Source organism: Thamnophis sirtalis, unplaced genomic scaffold, assembly GCF_051295495.1.
Source record: "Thamnophis sirtalis isolate CommonGarterSnake01/CBP01778 unplaced genomic scaffold, rThaSir2_p1.2 scaffold_4, whole genome shotgun sequence".
Taxonomy (NCBI): domain Eukaryota; kingdom Metazoa; phylum Chordata; class Lepidosauria; order Squamata; family Natricidae; genus Thamnophis; species Thamnophis sirtalis.
The window spans coordinates 82,684,552-82,707,142 of NW_028261384.1; the positions used below are offsets into that span (position 1 = coordinate 82,684,552).

General features: G+C 38.2%; 1 protein-coding gene across 1 annotated transcript in view; it reads right to left on the minus strand.

The window, feature by feature from the left end:
• Window positions 1–755: 755 nt before the first annotated feature.
• SDHA (succinate dehydrogenase complex flavoprotein subunit A) overlaps window positions 756–22,591 on the minus strand; it is a 46,345-nt gene continuing 24,509 nt past the window's right edge. Inside the window, exons 10-15 of the mRNA XM_014065676.2 lie at window positions 21,697–21,868; window positions 20,622–20,740; window positions 15,053–15,164; window positions 8,909–9,039; window positions 4,087–4,200; window positions 756–1,435 (exon numbers count right to left, since the gene is read on the minus strand). Of these exons, the coding sequence (XP_013921151.2) occupies window positions 1,349–1,435; window positions 4,087–4,200; window positions 8,909–9,039; window positions 15,053–15,164; window positions 20,622–20,740; window positions 21,697–21,868 (735 nt within the window). The 3' untranslated portion in view covers window positions 756–1,348. The remainder of the gene's footprint in view (window positions 1,436–4,086; window positions 4,201–8,908; window positions 9,040–15,052; window positions 15,165–20,621; window positions 20,741–21,696; window positions 21,869–22,591) is intronic.

The following is a 22,591-nucleotide window of genomic DNA, read 5'->3' on the forward strand; positions in this document are numbered from 1 at the left end:
CCTGGAGACTGATCCTAAACTGTCTGTTAAGAACTATGATAGTCCAGTTTATGAATACTTGAAAGTATTCCAAAATCTCATTGTCACTGCCTTGCAAACTGCCATTCCAAAACAGAAGAACCTAAGAAAAATATATGACATCCATCAGCTGCCCTCAGAAAGCCTGAGTGACTTTCTTGAGCGCCTTTATCAGGCCATTTGAAAGTACGCGACTTGAATCCGGAAGGCTCAAAGAATCACCATTTTGTGAACATGCTTTTTATTGGCCAGAGCACTCCTGACAACAGGACACCAGTGACACACAATGTCCTTGGAAGACCTCCAAAAGAGAAGGATGACTATTTCTGTACTTCTTTATCTTATCTAGAGTGTGCCAGCCATTCTGAGTGATGAAATACATAATTTAGCAAACATATAAATATGAGTGTCATAGTGTGTATAGGCTTCCATCCTGCTTTGAGGGGCATGTTTTTATTCAGCTGAATAAATGCGTAAAGCTTATTGAGGCAAATACCTAGGTTCTGTCTTTATTTCTACCAAGCGACAGAAACTACTGAAACCGGTAAACAGGTGCATTTTCACATACTTTTCCCAGGCCAGGTGTCCTTGAACATGCCAATTCTCACACCTGTTTCTGTCAGAGCTGTCACCCCCTCTTCCTGCTCATCGCTACTCTCTACATTCCATTGTCCCCTCTTCCCTCCCTACCAGGATGCCAGCAAAGCATAGAAGCTGAAGGTGGCAGATCTGACACAATCTTTATTTATCTTAATGACTTGGAATTTTTTTTCAAAAACACCCATTTTCTTTTAATACCTCACTAAAATGAAAAGGATAAAGTGGCTTGTAACAAACAAGAAAAGCCAATTTGAAGTAACATTCATAATCATAATGACTTCAGCAATTACATTTTAATGCCATGTAGTTATTAAAAGTTACAATGCACTAATAAATTTCTGTAAGCACAAATCTATTAAATGATACTCTACATTGCTGATCTTGATGGTGCTCTTACATTCAATAAAAACCCCTCATTTTCATCGCATGCATATAGTTTCTTAACATAACACACTAGAAATTTATTACAGGAAGATGAAAAAAATGTATGCAACAATAAGCAGTATTCTGAGAAAATTAGGAACTGACTTGCATGCAAGAACATTTTGATATTGCAATATATAGCTCATGTCTCAAAACTCAGTTTTCTCATACATCAAGCATAAAAATTAGAGCAGATTTTGGATTTTGAATGGTTTAAATTAACATGCTACTTTAATCTACTACAATGGCTAATGTTTGCCTGGTATGTTTGCGTATGCATTAAAAGCAAAAATTCAAATCAAAATAACTAATAGGACCGAATGGCTGGTGGAACTGTAGCACAATCTTCTTCATTCAGGGTGTGATCTATTACAGGTCTATAATCCAATGAAACCTTAAAAAAAATAAAGGTTCATCTTATTAATAAAGTACTATTAATACTTTATCTTTCATTTACCTTGTCAAAATTCAAATTTTATGATTTACATTGATATTAATAAATTTACAATTTATTATGATATATAACTATAAATATTTAAATTTATTTATATGAAAACATTCTACAAAAGAAATCATGTCTATAATCAAATATTGCCACATTCATGCTGAAATTTTATTTTTTACTTCTGTAATTAAGTAGCACAAATTCTTACATAGCAAAATTTTAATTCAAACAGGTCATATTTAACCTTTTGTGAACCTTCAGTTTCTAGATCATACACCAATGTAAGTTTTACCTATGCTATAAAGTGGCTTAGTAAGCATATACACTATTGAAGCCAAACCAAGATACTTCTACATATATCTCTAGTTGTGTGGAGTCAGAAATACATAAGATGCTGTTCACTTAGTATCAGTCCCTTTAATAAATACCATCTAAGCAGAACCATTTTATTTAACCTCCTGCAGCATGAATAAAGAGGCTTTTATCCCAATCTCCAGTCCTACTAGATTAGATTTTAATTTTCTCATATACCCAAGAATCACGTACAGTGCTCAGTACTTGTCCTTAATTGGTTCAGGGAGGCACAAGTACTAAACAAACCAACTTATGTGGTCCTTTGTTTTAACTGGGAAAGATCTATCTGTCCCTTTTCCTATATTAGTGACTTTTGCAGTATGATTAATTTCTTGTCTAACCTTTGAAACTGTCCCCTACTTCCTTTTACAGTGTGTTAAGAACCAAAATACTCTGAATACTAGGACATTTTCACATGAAAATGTGTTGCGTGCCAAACTCAAAGAGTTTTGAAGCAGTTGAGTACTGAAGTACCACTGCATTAGAAATTATTATTTAAAGTAAGGCTAGGAGTACAGGTAATCCTCATTTAATGATGAATCACTTCTTGACCAAAATTATAATGGACTCAACAAAAAGTTACTTACAATCCATCCTCAAAGTTACAATCGTTGCAGCCATCCCCCTGCAGCCACAATATCGTACTTATAGTGCTTGGCAATTGGCTTGCATTCAAGACTGGTTGAAGAGACTAACAGTCATATGACTGCAATATGCAGTGGGCTATTTTGCTGTTTTCCAGCAAAATGTCCATTCAGTGGAATGGATCAGCTTAATGACTACTTTTCTTACTCTATATCTGTATTGTGACTCACTTTATGACAACAGTAATAGTAGTAAAATCAAGTGATATCATGTGACCTGATTAACAACTACAATTAATTATAATTAAAATGTGGAGCCCAACTATAATTGTTAAGTGAAGACTATTTGTATTGTAATCCACATTGGTGACTTTAGAAAGGCAAGATTATATACAATATGACAGTATTTTGATATAATGATGGTCCAAACTAGGGGTTGCTTACCTATGGCCTATATTCTGGATCTGGTCTGTCACTACAGATCATCCAGTTTATAGTCCCAATATGAAATATAGGTAGGCCTCATTTAATTACCTTAATTGGGACTGGAATTTATGTTGCTCAAAAAATAGTAATTAAGTGACACATTACATAACTATGTTGCTTAGCGATTAGAGTTCCAATCATCTCAGGATAGTTATTAGAAAAGGAAAAGTACAATTGTTATGTGAGGACTTCTCACTTTTCCTGCCTTATACAAGTTGCTGGCTCTGTCCCATCTCCTGCCCAGCAAGCTGTTTTCACATGTTCTAGGGGTATGCCCAGGACCTGGATCCTGGGCCAGCAGTGGGAGCAGTGACAATGAAGGTCAGCTGGGATTGCAAGGGTTGACAGAGGCAGATTGAAAAGTAGACATAGGGGAGAATATGTGGGTTGGAAGCATTGAATGCACACTTTTGATTATAAATATGGGCTGATTGCCAAATGCTTAAATTTTCCCATTGTCCAGCAGATGATACAACAGCAATAACTTTGAATATTAGTTGTAACTTTGAATGGTTCCTGATCAAATGTATGTTAAGTGAGGACTACCTGTATCTGACCTACTGTGGACTATCTGACCTGCTGTGGTCCTAAAACAGAATTCATGTTTATAATTCTATTACAAATAGTCCCAACATCAGTGTATTCATCTGATACAAAGGGAGAGATCAGCTCGCCATCCACCCCCAGACATGGCCTCTATTATCTATGTGAGGGATACTCAACTCCTGGGCCACAGACAGGGCTATGAAAGTCAGTGAAGCTCCATCCGTGCATGCACAAAATCCAGGCAGTGTACAAAACCATGCCCCTCAGTCTACAGAAAAACCACTGTCCATAGAATTGGTCCCTGGCACTCAAAAGGTTGGGGACCATTGCCCTATGTGGTTGATAATTCCTAGACTAGATCCAATTATGCAAGGAAGTTCACATAGTAACCTTTAGCTTATACCTTCTCTACCAGAGATATCTCACTATTCCAAAAAACAAAAGGAAAGATGAAAAAGACATAGTTGAGGATCTGATTTCTCAAGGAAAAGCAAGACATACATATAAATCTTTCAAGCACAATATTCTCTATTATTTCTAATAATTTGTTTAATCATTCCTTTCAAGATCCATGTTACTAGAAGTAGCATACAACTAAATAAATATTAAAATTAAGAAAATGTTTAATACCTTCCCGGTCTTCACATCCACATAAGAGAGTGTGTGTTTTCTCCAATGCTGCTCAAATGGTTTCTTCTGCTGTCCTGGAATTGGTTTAGAATAATCATATTCATCTATCCTAACCTAGAATATAAAATACAAGTGAGGGTATATTATGTTTAAAACTCATTCAGATAAGACCAAGCATGTTTCAAAACAACATAAGTAGCTTAACACATCTTAAATGGTAAATATAAATGTTGGCCCTCACACTGATAATAGATTCAGTATCTGCTAATTAAATAACCCAGTCCTTATATGTTTTATAATATCAGAATTGGAAGGGATCATGAAGGTCTTCTCGTCCAATGCCCTGCTCACATCCTATACCATTCTGGATAATGTCCAATCTCTTCTTAAAAATCTCCAGTGATGGAGCACCCATAATTTCTGGAGGCAAGCTGTTCCACTGATTTACTGTTCTCACTGACAGGAAATTTCTCAATAAGTCTAGGTTGGATCTCTCTTTGATAAACTTGTATCTGTTATTTCTTATCTGGTGCATTGGAAAATGACAACCTTCTTTTTTCTGTGACAACCTCTCATATACTGGAAGATTGCTTTCATATTACCTGTAGTCCTTCTCATTCGACCAGACATACCCAGTTCCCACAATTGTTCCTTGTATGCTTCAACCTCCAGTCACCTAATCATCTTTGTTGCTCTTCTCTGCACTTTCCACAGTCTCAATGTGTTTTGTATTGTAGTGACCAAAACTGGATGCAGGATTCCAAGTATGGTCCTACCAGCGGTACTACTACTTAGCATGATATCCCTTGTTGATGCAGTCTAGAAAGTGCATTGGCTTTTTTGGCAGCTGTAGCACATTGCTAGCTCAAACTTGAGTGGTTGTCCACTAGCGCTCCTAGATCTCTATCACAATTACTGCTATTGAACCAGGTACCACCTATTCTATAGCTGTACATTTGGTTTTTCTTGCCTAAGTGCAAGAGTGCAACTTTTTTTCTCCACTGAATTTCCTTTTGTTGGATAGGCCCAATATTAAAATCCATCAAAGATCCTTCTGGATATTAAACTTACCTTTTTCAGTGTTGCCCCAGCTTGGTGTTGTCTGCAATTCTGATGAGTTCCCTTTCTATCCCTTCATTTAACTCATTATGAAGATGTTGAAGAGTTCTGGGCTTTGGACAGAACCTTGTAGATATAGTTCCATTGAGAATTATACATTAAGTGTGATTGGTCAGCTGCTTATGAATCTATCTTAAAACGGCCCTATCAACAAACTGGAAGTCTGTTCCTGAACTTCCGGTTTGCCCGTAGGGCTGTTTTTTTGCATTCCAGAAGCTTCAGGGAAGCTCCTGAAGCCTCCAGAGGGCCTCCGAGGGGCGGGGGAGGTTGCTTTCGCCCTCTCCAGGCTCCTATAAAGCCTCTGGAGCCTGGGGAGGGTGAAAAAAGTATGCAAAAAATGGGGGGGGGGGAACGCCTGTCACAGGTGCATGCACGCTGGGGGGTGTAGCACATTGCATTATGGGTGTGGCATGCCCCCACACGACCCTACCTGCTCTCCCCCCGCTTATGGCATGCAAGCCAAAAACGGTTTGCCATCACTGTGCTAGGCAAAAAAGGGAATAAAGGCAAAAAATACTCTAAAGCAACTAAACACTATAAAAAAAGAGGAAAAACACTCAATTAAGGAGCTAAAGTATAAAGTGTCCTGATGGGCTAGACTGAATTGAAAAACTGAGGATACAGGAAGCCAGGAAGCGTGGCCAAGAATTTCACTCCAGTCCTTGGGCAGTGTGGCAGAATTTAACCCATGCTTGGACACTCCAAGCAGTGCACAGGAAAATAAGCAGTTCTGCTTTCTTCTTCCCATATTTTTTTCTGAACTCTTTCATTGTACTCTCTCATCCTTCCATTTATGTGACCAAACAAAAGATCTTCTACTAATTCTTTATTCAGAATATTGCATATTTGTTCCCAAAACTTTAACCCCATTCACTGGAACATAACATAAAGTCTCAATTCTATGTTTTCCTACTTTCATAGTCTATAGTATATATATGTATCAACTCCAGATTGGTCAAGGTTTTGTCTAGTGCCTGAGGATTGTTTGGGTCTGAGTGGAAAGTTACAGATTCAGGCTCAATCAAGACATTGTATGTGCTATGGGCACTGGATATGCCTATAGTATTTATTCTCCTTCACTTTGCTCTGGTGAAAGAATTATATTTGGAGCACATTTCCAAAAGATAGTATGCCATTTCTTAAATCAGAAGTGAAATTGTCACTAAGCTAGAGAGAAGGAGAGAGAAGCAAGACAGTCAGACAGAGAACCAGAGCCAGAGAGAGCCAGAGACACTGCAAAGGTCACTGGTTGCAGCCATCCATTCAGTGTCCTGTACCTGAGCCACTTTTTTTCCTTTTATTGTTGCCCCTTTGTGCAGGGTGGAGTAATTGCTTAAATAAGTTATCTATTCCTAAGCTGGTTTTCATCAAGTGCTTCACTAAGTGATAACTGCAAGTTAACAAGCTTAGCTCTGTGGCCTCAATTGATTGATTAGAATCCTCTGTCCCCTTGGCACTGTTACCTGAAAATAAGTAGACTGTAAACAGTTTGACACTAAAGATTTTTGTTGTGAGGTGAATGAAATTTGGTCATAAATGTGTGCATTGGTTGGAAAATTATTCATTATTATAATTGAGTGCACAGTAAGTTGGGTATTTAGATTTCATTTGGCATTTTTATCCACCTATCAAGTGTTTCCCAAGGATTGGGCTAGGCAAAATATGTTATCTTATAGTGTTAAAGATATCAACACAGGATGTAAACTATTCCAAGTAAAGCAATCTTTTGCAATTGACTGATGTGATTTTGCCAATGCTGGTGATGTTCAAATGATGCTTTAGATATTTTGGGATTGCCCCAGGGTGCCTATTACTATTGGTATTATCTTTGCTTTCTATTATGATGATGATTTTTTGCGGTCAGCCACATATTTAGACTGGATCTAACATTTTTATCAAGTCCTTACCAAGGATCTGAGATAGGCAGAGGTTGTTACTTGATGATATTCAAGATACAGGTAGTCCTCGATTTACAATTGTTGCTTAATAGATGTTGGGAATTTTAGCGGACTCTCCAAACACCACTGCAGCACTGTCATTTACCCTTATGACTGGCCACAGGGATGCTGAAGCACTTCCCCACTTATCTTCCTTCTCCTCAGTCCTTGCAAGTATTTCCTTCCCCAAACAATTCCTAGCAAGCCTTAGACTGGTTCCCACTCCTTCAGGCCTACACATTCCTCCTCCTCACTTACCTTTTGAAGTGCTCCAAAGCCTTTAATAGTGCAGGTTGTTTTGTTGCATGTTGTGATTCTAGAATCTTGCTGTGGTGCTATGGAATCTCATTAAGTCAGCAAAATGGGAATTTGTCTTGTGACTGCCATTTCATCCCCATCCAGAAATGGGTGGGAACAAAATGGCAGCTACCTTTGATTCACCGCTGTGTGGCCCAGGGACAAATCACTCTATTTTGTTGCTTTATACAATTTGTATAGCTTTATAGAAGCTTTCTACTGTTTTCAGAAGTTCTCTGCAGCATTGTGCAACCTCATTAATACAGCAAAATGTAGGGGTTTGCAGAAACAGCTCAATTTTGCATCCATTTGCTTGTAGAAGCTTATGAGGGACAAATCACTCCATTCGGCTGCCTTAATGAGACTCCTCAGAGCTGCAAGATTCAGGAATCATGAGTGGCAAAGCAACCTGTTCCATTCTTCAAAGGTAAGTTAGAGGGGGATATTTGGCTTGGTGGGGTAGGAATAAAGCCTAAGACTTGGGGAACTTGATGGTCATGGGAAAAGATCTGTGGGAATCCAAGAGGAAGGAAGCAGAGCATGAGGATATCTCGAAGGTGCGGAAAGCCTTTGGAGGGATGGGTCAGGCTCCATTACAGCACATCACAAGGACTATTTATATGATCACAGGATATAGAAGCCCTGGTGGTATAGTGGTTAGAATGCAGTATTGCAGGCAAGCTTGCCAACAGCCTGGAGTTGGATCCTGACAGGGCTCAAGGTTGACTCTACCTTCTATCCTTCTGAAGTCAGTAAAATGAGGATCCAGATTGTTGAGAGCAATATGAGGGCTGGATCAGGCTCCATTACAGTCACACTGTAAACCTCCAGGGAGTGCTGTAAAGCACTATGGGATGCTATGTAAATCTAAGTGCTATTGCTAATGTAAGTGTTCCAAGTAAAGCAGCTAGGGAAGCATCTTCCCTTCACCTCTCAATAGAGGGGGGGAGGGGAAACTGGGCAAGGAAAGGCATGTAGCAGCAACAGAAACCAACATAACTTCAAAGTAGCTAAATGGTACTTTTGTGACAGCATGGATGGATGGATACATGATAGATGGATGGATGGATAGATTGATTGATTCATATAGACATTCATGCATACATGTTTAGTTAGAGGTTACAAAATAAGTTTGTAGATTTTTTTCTGTAATAAATGCCTCTTTGGGAAAACATGGAAGACAGCCACATTCTCCTTGTCAATGGTCTATACCATTTCACAAAAGAATACCCTTCTAAGAAATGTGAAACACATAAAAGTGATCAAGATAATGACATTATGTATTTTTATAATAGAAAACAGCCTGTTTAGACACATTCTTAAGCTATTAAATGCAATATAAGTAAAGCTTATTTGACAGAGAAATCGATTTTGAGGATAACTTTATAAAAAGTACAAACTTTATCTTGCCTATGTTAAGAGTATTTATTTTTAGCAATTGAAGAAATAACTTCTAAATAAATATGTACCTTATAGTCCTCCCTAGCATGAGCTCCACGTGACTCTTTTCGAGCTTCTGCTCCATAAATAGTTTGTAAAGCACACAGCATGAGATTCTGAAGTTCCAAAGTCTCTACCAAGTCAGTATTCCAAACAACACCTACAAGTACAACAAAAAGTATGGAGCAGTTTTAGAAATTATAGGAAGAAAGAACTTCAGCAGATTCACCAGATTCTTCTTTTGGTATAATTTAATGGTACTATCACAGAAAGCAGAAAGAAGCTTAATACTTCTTTAAGACTCAAATACAGCTTGATAAAGATATTTAACAATAAATATTGAAGACAAGGTATACTTCTGAGTAAGGAAATGAATTATGAATTTGTCATACATAAGTTGAGGGGAGTGGCTAGGTTGCAAGAAAGAAAACCAAAAATCTCCAAAAGCTGAGCAGCTTTCCAAATCAATGGAAACAAGCGTAGAAACAAGTTACGATATGTCAGTGCATGAAAAGCAGCAGCAGGCAAGGAAAACAAAGTTGCAGCTTTGTAGATTGCCTCAAAGATTTCATTTCTATATAGTGCCACATTTGCTGATTTACATTGCAGTACTTGCAACTCACCCAATACCAAAATAGATTGAGTAATTGCCATGAAAATGAGTAGAAACCATTCTTAAAATAATTTTCCAATGAATAAAAAAGAGTATTAACACATTTGCACAAATACCTTCAATTTGCATAAATTATAATTTCAGCCCTTCCTGCCAGACTTACTTTATTTTTAGAATTTTCTACAAATCAGGATTGGCAGAAACTCTATAAGTCACTGATTTCAACCCTGATCAGGACTGTAGGAATCTAAATTAAAGCAACATGAGCAGTTGGTTGCTTAACTTATGTTTAAATATCTGCAACAAAGACAAATCTATCATACTTTTTTAGTAATTGGTCCCACTATTTTGCTAAACCTTGAACCAGAATCTGTTTTCTGTAATTTAAGGTTATTGTGCTAAAACTGTAATGCATAGATAGTCGACAACTTACAATTGTAATTAAGTCCGCAAATTATAGTAGTAAGTCATGACAATTATAAAGCAAGTAATCAAATGACCCAATCTGAAACATACCATACAGTCATAAATGGAGGTGGGCTGCCAAGGATACATTTCAACTCCCTCCCTCTGCTATATCCTTCCAGCTCTGCCATTTTGACCACCCTGCATTCAGCCACCTGTCATTCTCCACTGCCCCAGTTGAACTTCACGATCTGCCATAATTGGCAAGGCCTTTGTGATCCCTGCCTATCTCAGTAGCATTGCCATCTCAGATATTGGGTTTTCTGCTACACATTTCCAAGTGCACACCACTTTTGCCTGCTGGGCCTTGAAGTAACTCACTGCCACCTCCTGCCTGTGGTGCTGCAAAATAGCTCTTTTTCTATAAGGGGTTGCTCCTCCTGAGTGGTATGCAAAAGTGAGACAGTTGCAAGCTAGAGACTATGACCTGGAGCAGCCACAGCCCAGCTAGCAAAGCCCTACTTTGTGTAGGTTATACTCATTTTCTCTACAGATACTCCTCCCTGACTTGTGACAGGGAACCTTGGTGCTCTCCGAGCTTGATTGTTTTCTTGTAGACGTTTCATTACCCAAACTAGGTAACATCATCATGAGCACTAATGGTATTACCGAGTTTGGGTAATGAGATGTCTGCAAAAAAACAACCAAGCTCAGAGAGCACCAAGGATATCTCATTTTAACCTTGAGCTACAAATATTCTGCTTTATTGGTGACAGAGCTGGTGTACTTCCTGACCCGGTCCTTGTCCCATCTCAGACTCTGCCTTTTCCATTTTTGTTATTAAAAAAGGAAATCAGCAATGAATACCATAAAAAGTTTTGTTTATTAAGATATCTGGAACAAGGATAAAATATAATTGCTTAAATATGTAGTTTATTCCAATTTGAAACAATATGAAAAGGTTGAGGAATATATGATACAGTGGACTAAAGGCATTGATTATAATATACAAATGGGAATAATAGGAAAATAAGTGGTTGAAAGGATAAAATTTATATTGTTATAAAAAGAATTTTTATTCAATGATATACTATTGTATATAATACTAAAAACATTATCTAGTATGCATAAGTGTACTTCAAATTTATGCTGGCAATAAGAACAAGGATAATTTTATCATGCTTGGTGGATGTAAAAAAATTAGAAAATATGGGACTCAGAGATTCAGAGGATGGAGCATTGTTTTTATAATTGATAACATTTGATAACAGCTGCAAGATTACTGAATGCACGAAGATCTTTATCTACAATACCTATAATAGAGATGACAGAATTTGCTGAAATGGCTAACCTGACTTGTTTGGTTAAATAAAAGACAATATCTATGTTTAGTGATGACTGAAAATCCCTTATGGACTTTTTTGCATAAAAAAGAAAAAATGAATTTAAGATTTAAAGTTTTTGATGATTATACAGAATAGATTATAGAAAGAAGAGAGTCATGATATAATGTTAGAGATACTAAAATATAATTGTACTTATAACTTTTCTGAAGATTGGAAACTACTTCTTTATATCTTTAAATTTTTCATTTTTTCTTTTCTTTTACCTTTTTCCACTTTTAGTTTTGAATTTCTTTCTCTTTCATTTCATTTCATTGAGAGTTTGCATTACTACTATTGTTGTTGAAATTTTCAATAAAAATTATATGCTCTAGCCTTCCCTTCTCATATCCAATTATTACTTACATATCAACTCAACATTATATACATTACTATCATTATCAATTTTTATTCATCTATACCTATTGCAAATGAATTTAATATATTTGGACTATATATAAAGATTATTAATAACAATAATAATTATTATAAAAAATAAAATAAAACTATATATAGTTAAATCTTAACTAATAGGGGGGAAATGCTATGATATAGGATATAATTAAATAAAGAAAGGAGAATGATAATAAATTATATACATGGAGGATGAAATTTTTGGTATTAAATATTATGGATGTTTAGCTAAAACAGGATATGAGGACTTAATGTTAATGGAGGATTTTATAAATAAGTAAATGAAATGCCAGCATGGGGTTATGGATTAAATCTTTGGTATAGTTAAGGATGAAGGATGTTTAAATAACTGTAGTCAACTAAAAGTGGAGGTATGATGATGTTAATATAGTAAACATTTGAGTTAAGATATTTGAATTAATATGAATTAATGGAAGAGATGCACAAAAACTTGTTGTAACCAGCTGATATACTTTTTTATAACATATACTTGTGTTTTTTTTGTGAGTGCATGATTGTTTTTTAATTGTTGTGTATATCAAATAGATAAATGCATATACAATAGAGAGATACAAAGTGTGTCTGTGGGGGGATAGACTAGTAAAGGTAAGGGAATAAGAAATGATAGTAAATTATATCTGGGTTGGAGGAAGTACCATCTCAAGGAAACATAAACTGAGATTTAAAATAGAAACACCAATAATAGTAGAAGAAGAAAGGGAAAAAGGGGGAGAGAATGAAAGGAAGATGGGGGAAAGAAGAAAGAGGTAAGGAGAGGAGGATGGAAAGGAGAGAAAGAGAGAGGGTAGAAAGGGGAAGAGGAAGAGTAGGAGTAGGGGAAAGGTACGGGAAGAAGGAAGGGGAAGGAGAGGAGGAAGGAGGAATGTAGAGAAGGGAGAGAGGGAAAAAGGGAAAAAGGGAAAAAGGAAAAGAAGATGGAAGGGAGAGAAAAGGAAGGAAAGAGGGTAGGAAGGGAAAAAGGAAGAGTAGGAGCGAAGGAGAGGCAAGGGAAGAAGGAAGGGGAAGGAGAGGAGGAAGGAAGAAAGTAGAGAAGGGAGAGAGGGTGAAAAGAAAGAGGTAAGGAGAGGAGGATGGAAAGGAGAGAAAGAGGAGGAGAGAGGGTAGGAAGGGGATGAGGAAGAGCAGGAGTAGGAGAAAGGTACAGGAAGAAGGAAGGGAAAGGAGGGCAGGAAGGAAGAAAGTAGAGAAGGGAGGAAGGGAGAAAAGAAAGGGAAAATAAGGTGGTGTTATAACAGGAAGAAGGGATGGTAAACAAAGCAACCCAAACCGTATATTATACTTATTAAATGAAATAATAAATGTATAAAAATGATAAATGTTAAAACACCTGTAACCAAATGACATGCTATATGTGATGATGTTTTTTTTCCTGTTTTGTTTCTTGTTCTTTTTTGTTCTGTTTTTTTCACTGCTGTGGGTATGTGTTGTTTATGTAACAAAAAAATAAAATAATTTAAAACAATCAAAAAAATTATATGCTAAAAAAGTCTGAGACAAGGAAAAAATACATCATTCCATTAAACACAGCCCTTTCTTCTGCAGGCCCCATATCAGCAGTGGAGCCTGCAGCCACTGATGGCTGGGGATCCTATATACATTCTTGCCTATGCCCCTGCCTGCTGTCATCTCTCTGGCTGCAAGTCTCCTAATCAGCCTGCAGCAGAGAGGGTTGTCCTTAAACATGTGTCTTGTAAACAAAACTTTGTATTCATTGCTGACTTTCTTTTTTAGCAACACAAATGGAGAAGGCAGACACAGAGGTGGGATGGGAGTAAGGATGGGGATCAGAACAGTCCTGTCACAAGCCAGACAGGCACATCAGGACAGGAGAGAGGCATAACCTAAGCTGAGCAGGGGACTGCTGCCTGGGCTATGATTGCTCCAGGTCATGACCTGCAGACCGCACTTACCGTATATACTCGAGTATAGGCCGACCCGAATATAAGCCGAGGCACCTAATTTTACCACAAAAAAACTGGAAAAGTTATTGACTCGAGTATAAGCCTAGGGTGGGAAATGCAGCAGCTACCGATAAATTTCAAAAATAAAAATAGATACCAATAATGCCATTGCCCATTGAATAACATATACAGCCTGCCTGTGCCCATTAAATATACAGTAGCCATTGTAAAAATTTGCTCTGCATAACAAATTATTATGACACAATACCGGTGTATTCAATGAAATACTTCACTCACCTTATGATGCTGATGTCCCGCTGTGATGATGATGTCCCGCCTCCTATGACACACGGCACAGTGATTCCTATCATTGGATCACTGTACCAGAGGAGGTGGGACATCGCTATGTGGCTGCTTGCCATAACAAGGAGGAGGTGGGACATCGTTGCAGAGCGGCAGGAGGGGGAGGAAGGGGAATCGTAAGATAGCCCTGCATTACATTAGAACGTGAGGAGGGGGGATGGTGCGGTGCACGCTGCGCGGCAAACTGACACAGAGGGAGGGGAAACTCAGGGGCGCTGGGCCATTCACGAGCGTCACCCAGCGGCATGGCCCCGCCCCTTTTTCTCCTCCATTTCGGGCAAATTTTTCACTGACTCGAGTATAAGCCGAGGCGGCTTTTTTCAGCTCAAAAAGTGGGCTGAAAAACTAGGCTTATACTTGAGTATATACAGTACCTTGTTTTTCTTGCATCTCATAAGGCACCACCATGTTGTTGAATGAACAGCTGCTTTGCAGCACCATGGCTGAAAGCTAGGAGGAGGCAGTGAATTGCATCTGGTGGAATCCTGATAGGCAGATAGGGTGTGCACACATGGGAATGTGCAGCATGCTAAGACAGCTAAAGTGGGGCACACCCATCAGGAGCCTGCCTGGGGTAGCAGTGGCAAGCCCAGCATCAACAGAGATTGCATGTCAAGGAAGAAGAATGTGATGGTTACAGGTGACAGGATATCAAGTAAATTATGGTAACAGAATACCGTTTGGATAGATGGCAGAGTGCAAGGGAGCCAAAAGGACAGAAATAGTGGGGAGAGAAGCTGTGAAGGGTTGAAGTAGAGGTGAGTATGTAGGGCAGGAATAGCATGAGCACTACACCTAATAATAATCTTAGTCCTGGTTTAACAATTGCAGTGAGAATTACCGGAACTGCTGTTAGTAAGTGGTGTAGTCACATGCTGTTTCATCTAACAACTTCTTTGCTTAGCAATGGAAATTCTGATCCCCGTTGGGGTCATTTTTAACTTACTTTTCTGCAGATAAATTGACCCAGTCTGATTTGTTTAAATAAAATTATGATGCAGATACATTTAGGTTAATTAGATAAAAGAATGTATTAATTTTCACAGTTTTATGAAGTTTGTATTGAAACAATACCTCTATCAAATGTTTTCAGATCATCCAAATCTTTATAAAGTGTGGACATTTTTTCACAGCCTTCTTGTAAGACAGGGCCTGTACGGAAAACAGCAGCATGGCTTTGCATTGTCTATAAAGAATAAAAGAGCAATACACTTCAATTCATTTTCTTTGATAGCTTTAAGTAAGAATTTAAGTTTCTACATTTGCCAAAATAATTATGTCAAAGTTAACCCACAGACTTTTAAGACAAATATATAGTTATTTTCAGCCCCTAGGTGGAGGTGATTGGAATCAAATTCAGGAACTTTTCAGAGGCTCGATTACCCAATTATATTGTCAAATTCATTTTTGCACAAAGTTATCTCTAAATTAATACAAAACGGATATTTCATATTCTATTCCAACAGGAGTGTACTTTTTTCTTCCCATACACAGGAATTGTTATATCAAAAATGTTTTCTGAGATCTCATTTTTTTATATGTTGTCACGGTTTCAGACCATACTTTATAGATTTTTAACAATTTAAATATATTTTCTGTCAGGCCTGCAGCCAGTTCCTTTTAGGATCTTTGGCTGCCACACACTCTATTATTTTATTATGCTTTTTCATTTGTGGGGAATTGGGAGGGGCAATAGTAAGGAGTAGAATGTGTTGTTGTCAAAATAAAAAATTCCTTTCTAGAAGTCCAAGATCATCTTTTGTTCTCTACACCTCTGAGCCTGACCAGAACTGGATGGGTGGAACTTCCAGCATGGCAGTGGAAGATTGGACCATTTGATGGACTTGTGGGTATGGGGGCAAGATCATGAACTTTCAAGTGGGTGGGAACCCCGGGAAGCTTTCAGATTCGGGTTTACACAGATGTACCAACATGTCTCTATTAATAATTGGAACTTTAAGGAAAGCTCTGCCTTGGACTCTTGATTTAATTTTGGATGATATTTGGAACGCTGATATTTTCATTGAAAGACTAAGCAGAGATATTTGATAAAGTTTTTTGAAATTGATAAGAGATTCATTCAGTAGAATTATTAAATGGGTTTGCATAGATTCTCTCTCAGGTTTCTGAAAATATCAAATTTGTAATTTGTATAGGTGGCCTATCAGCTATAACTTCCTTGGGTGTTACACAAGACTTTGATGTTGTTTCTTGAAAATATTTAATGGTAATTTTGTCTTGATTATTATGAACTGAATGAATTATTTAATTTTTAATTCAACCATAATTATTCATGCATCTCTTCTTAACTCTTTCTCCTTCCCTTTCAATTTGGAATCAAACTCTCTAGCCTATAAAATAATAAAATATATAAGAATCCTCCAAAGTAGTTGCTTTCCCCAATGAGGAACAGGAGAGACCAAGCAATTCTACGAGGCATGTTCATGGGACTAAAAAAAAGAAAAGATCAGCATTTCCAACTTTGCGAGTTCTTACTTTTTTTCAAGAGAAGTTGGAAAGGCTGATTTTACTTTTTTTTCTAGCCCCACAAATTTGCTCATGAAGTTGCTTGCTCCTGCTCCGCATTTGGGAATTACATTACATTACATTCAGAGGCTTCTTCTTCGGTGCACATTTTTTTTTTTTCGATTTCTCCAGTGAAAGAAGAGCATCTTGAGCTGCAGAGAGAAATGCTATGAAACTGGAAAGCAGGTTAGTTTAGGAACCCATCTTGCAATTTGGAAAAGGCCTTGGAGTGCTTCTGGCAAGTGAGGGGAGCAGGGTGGCCGCATGTCAAGCTTTCTAGCTCCGCGGTTGCACAATTTGTGAAATCTGGACAGGTTTGGGAATTCAGCAAATGGTGGGGCAGGGTTGTGTCCGCTTGCGGGAAAGCTTAAGGTTTGGCAGGGAAGGGGAGAGGCCAGTTCGGCACTTCTCAGTCAGGCTTGGCAAGGGCTCCATGCTCAGTCATGCAGGAGACAAATAGGGGCAGCACAGGGCTCTCAGGTGTGGTAGTGAAGTAGCATGTTGCAGCCAATGTTCCCTCTAATTTTTTTTCAGGGTGAGCGGAAAAGTATAGTGTTTGAGCTGCACAGTTTCATGCCTGAGCACCTAAGAGAGCAACAGTTTGAACTGCTGTCTCGTCTGCTGGACATTTGCGCAACATTCCAAGCGCCAAGCACCAATTGTGAGCGAGGTTTCAGCCTGATGAATGCCAGGCATGAAAAGTGCCACTCAAACACTATACTTTTCCGCTCACCCTGAAAAAAAAAGACTCTCTGCTCAGCTTTTAGATTGTTAGACTGGCTAGAGAGAGACATGGCACCAACAGGGTCCTGGGTCCTGGCATTTTGCAGGCAACCTGTCCTCTCACATTCCTTTGGAATGCAACCCATCACATTTGAATTAGATTTTGCCAATTATCCTATTAAAAGATAATCCTATTATTCTAAAATATGACTAACTCGATATTAAAAATGTAAATATTTAATGCTGATAAATAATAGTAGTAAATGTTATTTAGTATGATTAAAATCAGTATTGATATATCAATATAATATCTATCAAAATTGACAATAAACACTAAAATAACAATACAAATATATAATGTGGAATATAAATGTAATAAATATAATATATAAATGCAACATAAATGTAATAAAATAATTTATCATGAAACTCTCCCCCTTTAAAGTAATAAGATCAATTAAATAGTCTAGCAAGTTTGGACAATATGCTATATGTTATGTTACTTAAGAATATATATACCTCAGAATCAGATACAACATCCACATCATTTCCAACTGAGTCAATAAAATCATATGCCATGCCAAAACTATTTTAAATAAAGATATGAAATTAATCAAGTATTGCATTTATTTTTCAAAATGAATGTACAATTTTTTTATTATTTAAGTTTTGTACCCTATCTTTTCTAACTAACGTTAACTTTAAAAAGATGTTACATCAGACTACAATACAAGTAATTAAATGAAGACTAAAATAAGTGTTTTGGCATATTGAGCTTTTTATATTTCTTTCTTATATTGCTTCCTTAGTTGAGAACTTCCACCTCAGCTTACTTACGCATTAACTGTTTGTTGCTTTTATGGCTTATTCATTCACTGCTCCATCTTCAGTTTTTTTCACAGGGGGCAGGGCTTCCTTCCTTCCTTCCTTCCCTCCCTCCCTCCCTCCCTCCACTCCTTTGGCCACCAATTTTGATCCAATTCTCTCTCTCACACACACACACACACACGTTCTTTGGGGGGGATTGAATTACTCCGCCTCACTGCGCAAAGTCGGCTCAGCATGTGTTCGGCCCCCGCTTACGACGAATCAAATCCGCGGCCAGCGGGACCAGGGGGTTGCATTTCAAAGCCGCCAGTCCTCTTGCTCCTTCTCCTTCACCGGCAAAGCTCCCACTGGCACCCCCACCCATGGCAGCGGCGGTGGTGCATCCCCCTCCGCTCGGAGCACCTCAGCTGGGCTCTGGGTTATCCCTGCCGTCGCCTCCACCTCCACCGCTTTCCTACTAGCTCCCGCGGCCTCAAAAGCACGGCAGAGGAGGAAGGGGGAGGGATAACGCGGGGGCCAGCTCAGGTGCTCCGCGTGGAGAGAGAGGCACCACTGCCACGGGCGGCTCATCAAAACAAGTCTGGGGAGGTCCTTTGCAGGTGGCCAGTTCTAGCCGCCTGCAAAGGACTTCCCCACGTTTGCTTTGGTAGAAATCTCTGCGCGGCAGTTAGAAATCTCTGCGTGGGGGTTTCTAGCCACGTGCGCGGCCGCGCAGCCGCGCACCTTAGAGGGAACAGTGGTTGCAGCATCTCTGTGGTTATTCATAAGGGCCAACAATCCCTATGGTTCTGCGCATACATAACTTTAGGATCCGATTTTAAGTAATTTGGCGGGGATGTTGTAACTTTGAACAGTTACTAAGTGAACATTCATAACTCGAGGAATACCTTTATTTAACAAAATTGTTACTAAAAGTATCTAGTTACCCTATTAAGCGAGAATAAATTTGAAGTGACACAATTAAAGAGATGCAATAAATTTGATGAATAGTATTTTTGGTTACATTCTCTCTCCTTTGTTAACGTAAGGTTCCCTAGGGAGCTTTCTTAGTTGGTAATTTTAAACACAGTAAGAAACACATCGGGCTTAGAATTCCTTTAATATTTGGGTTGATTAAGCTGAACTTAATTCCAATGTTTATTTTTTTGTATTCCTGCATTTTTGTTATTATAGTATTCTAAATCAATTTAAATAATACTAAATATATGTTACATGGGAATGGAATATAAATATAAAGGAAATGGAATAAAGGGTGTAACTATGCTATGCTGGAACAATGAAACTCAGATTCCAAAAAATTGAGCTTCCTATAGGCCAGCACACTGATTCCCCACAGGTCCCTTATCAGTCAACGGGAGTGTTGATTTTCCATCAGTCTATCAAGTACTTAAAAGGCTGGACTGCACATGCAAATGACAATTAATGACTTAAAAATCAGCTATCAATGCACCCCAATCAACATCTAAAAAGCTATGTACAACAGGCACTATAAATACCACACACACAACAGCACACACTCTGCTAGAGAGAAGTTCCCTGAAGATGGGCTATAGCATGAGTTCAAAAGCTCGAAATAAAAAACCTCTGGTCCTAGTGATTGACCGAGATTGGATCCTGCACTTTCTGAGTGATAAAAGGCTAGAAAGAAGCTTGAATGTTTGGGACACAAGATTCCTTTCTCCAGCCCAGAGCTTGAGTTCCCTTCTATGTCAAGGTGAGGGGGGATGGCAGTGGGGGTGCGTGTAAGAGGACAGACATTGGAACACAGCTAAAGAAAAGAAGCTTGAATCCTAAAAATCTTTATTTCTCCAGTCCCTACCACCCTCCCCTCCATGCATGGAGTTTCAACCTACTGACTTTTTGGGAAGCCAGGAGAGAAGATTGCAAATGGCAATCACATGAGTGCACATGCTTGGAAACTGATTATAACTGCAAACAAGTTGCTACCACCCAAAATACTATCATATGATCCCAGGGGTGGGTTAGCACCTGTAACTTCAAGTAACTTTTCCTCTCATTTTGAATGAATCATTAAGTTGAAGACCTCTATAAGGGAATCAGTAGTGAAAATTAATTAATGCTTGGCAGAGTAACCTTAATGCCTTAAAAAGATATTCAAATGTTGATTGTGTCTATACCTATAAAGACCATAGTTATACAATCTTTGCACAGGCAATGTGATACTCCATGAAAATAAAATATGGACTTTGAGGATAGGTTAAAAATTTACAGAAGACTCATGAGAATACTATAACCATAATACCATAACAGATAAAGCCCCCAAACAAATGGATTATTAATTAAAACAGCACAGAGTTATCACTTTAATTTAGGGAACTCTGTGACTAAACTTAAGTTGCTGAACTCAACAACCATATCAAATTAGGCCTCGATAATTTATCAATATTTAGCTTATGGATGGATGCATTGGTATTACATTTGGAAAAGTCAAGGGTAGAATTTTTTGGGAAAAATATTTAGAACATTCTGAAATTGAGTTAATAATTAACCATGCACTACAAATTCAGATTAAAAACCTAACCTCCAATCCAAAGATCTTACTTACTTTTTGCATATTAAGCCTCAGTTCTGATGTTCTTACATTTCCATTGGCGAAACGCAATTTGTCAAGATTTGCAACAGATTCTTCACCTGCATTTGATTTAATTGATGGAGCTGATTCCCCTAACAAGAATAAGCATAATTATTATTTAACTGCATAGTGTTTCTTTCAGGGAACACAGATAATAAAGGAGAATATTTGTAGTTCAGAGTTGACATGAGAGTTCTTGGTGCTCTCTGAGCTTGCTTATTTTTTTGCAGAAGTTTCATTACCCAAACTAGCTAATATCTTCATTGATGCTGTTGCCTAGTTTGGGTAATGAAATGTCTGCAAGAAAACAAGCAACACCAGACAACACCAAGGATCCTGCAAAGGTAATGGTTTAATGGTTCAATGGTTTATTAAACTTGTATGCCGCGGAGGGGAGAAAGATCAACAAATCTGTTCCTTTCAGCTGTTTTGTTTTGTTTATTGAAGAAATTTGGCTTTCTGGGGAAGGAAGAAAGTTAAAGCAAGGGAAAACTTTTGTGAAGCTATTCTTGAAGTTACCGACTTAGATAGGAGTTTGCAATTTCCTGATGGCCAACTGATCAGTGACCAATGGACTGGGACAAAAAAACTCTAAAAAACAGTGGCAGAACTACAAAAGGCAGGTGTGCCCAGTGGTTCCTTCCCTATTATTTCTTACTGGCAAAACAGTGAACTGTGTGGCAGGCTTGTATGGCCACCCAAGGGGCAAAAGCAGAGCCAAGAATATCTCAGAAGATGGAGGAGGCCTTGGGAGACCCAAGGCAAGTAAGCCATCCTTAAGATACCCCATGCTCCAATTAATGATACACATATTTGATTAACAAATGTACTGGAAAGAGCAAGGATGACTTAGTTGTTACTTGAGGCAGTTCATTTAACATTTGTTCTGATTTCTTACCCCAATGGGCAGGCTCCATTATAACTTGAGGACTACATGTAACTTTCTATGACACAAATGACATGATCTTAATTTTTAAGTATGTTACAAAATACAGCATTGCAAAACTTAAGGTACATATTTTAAATGTTAAAAACTAAAGAGACTTACCAGGTTTGCATAATTCTGCAATGGTAAGAGCACAGGCACGACCAAAGACTACCAAGTCCAAAAGTGAGTTTGCACCAAGTCGATTAGCACCATGAACAGAGGCAGAAGCTGCTTCACCACAAGCATATAAACCAGGTACTATTTGATCTTTGCCATTTCCACGTGTGATTACCTGTCAATATATACATATATGCACAAATGTAGATAGACAAGACATGGCACCGGGGTGGATTCCTGTACCGGTTAGCACCGGTTCGCTTTGTGCGCATTGCTTGCGCATTGCTTGCGCATTGCTTGCACATTGCTTGTGCATTGCTTGCGCATGAGCAGTTGTCTGTAATTTGTTCTGTGCTTGCGCAGAATCATGCTGGCAATGGCAGAAGAGACTGGGAATCGTTTCGGGGGTGTGGCCAGCCTGGGTCGCTGCCGGTTCTGCAACCCAGGCCAAATCACCACTACCTGTTTGGCTGAACCGGGAGCAACCCACCTCTGCATGGCATCTTATAATAAAAAAAATGATGACACTAGATTAAGGCACAGGAGGAAAACTAATGAGAGCTTCTGTTTTGATATACTGTCAAAGCTTTAAATAGTATAAAAATAAACATCTAGTCTATTTAAAATTAAAATTCAATAGTGAGATGGACAGTAAGTACAAATGATGACAAACCTTTTAGAAACCAAGTGCCCAAACCGCAATCCAAAACCCACTTATTTATCTCGGAGTGCCACACAGCAATTTAACCTGAATAATTAGGTTTTAGTTTAGAAAAACTCGTATGTGATTTAAAAAATTTCTCTTTAAAAAACCCCACCATAACAGAGCTTTCAATGATACAAACACCTTTTTATTGAAAGGTAAATGTTTGCATTTGGCATGCTTTTGATTAATGTG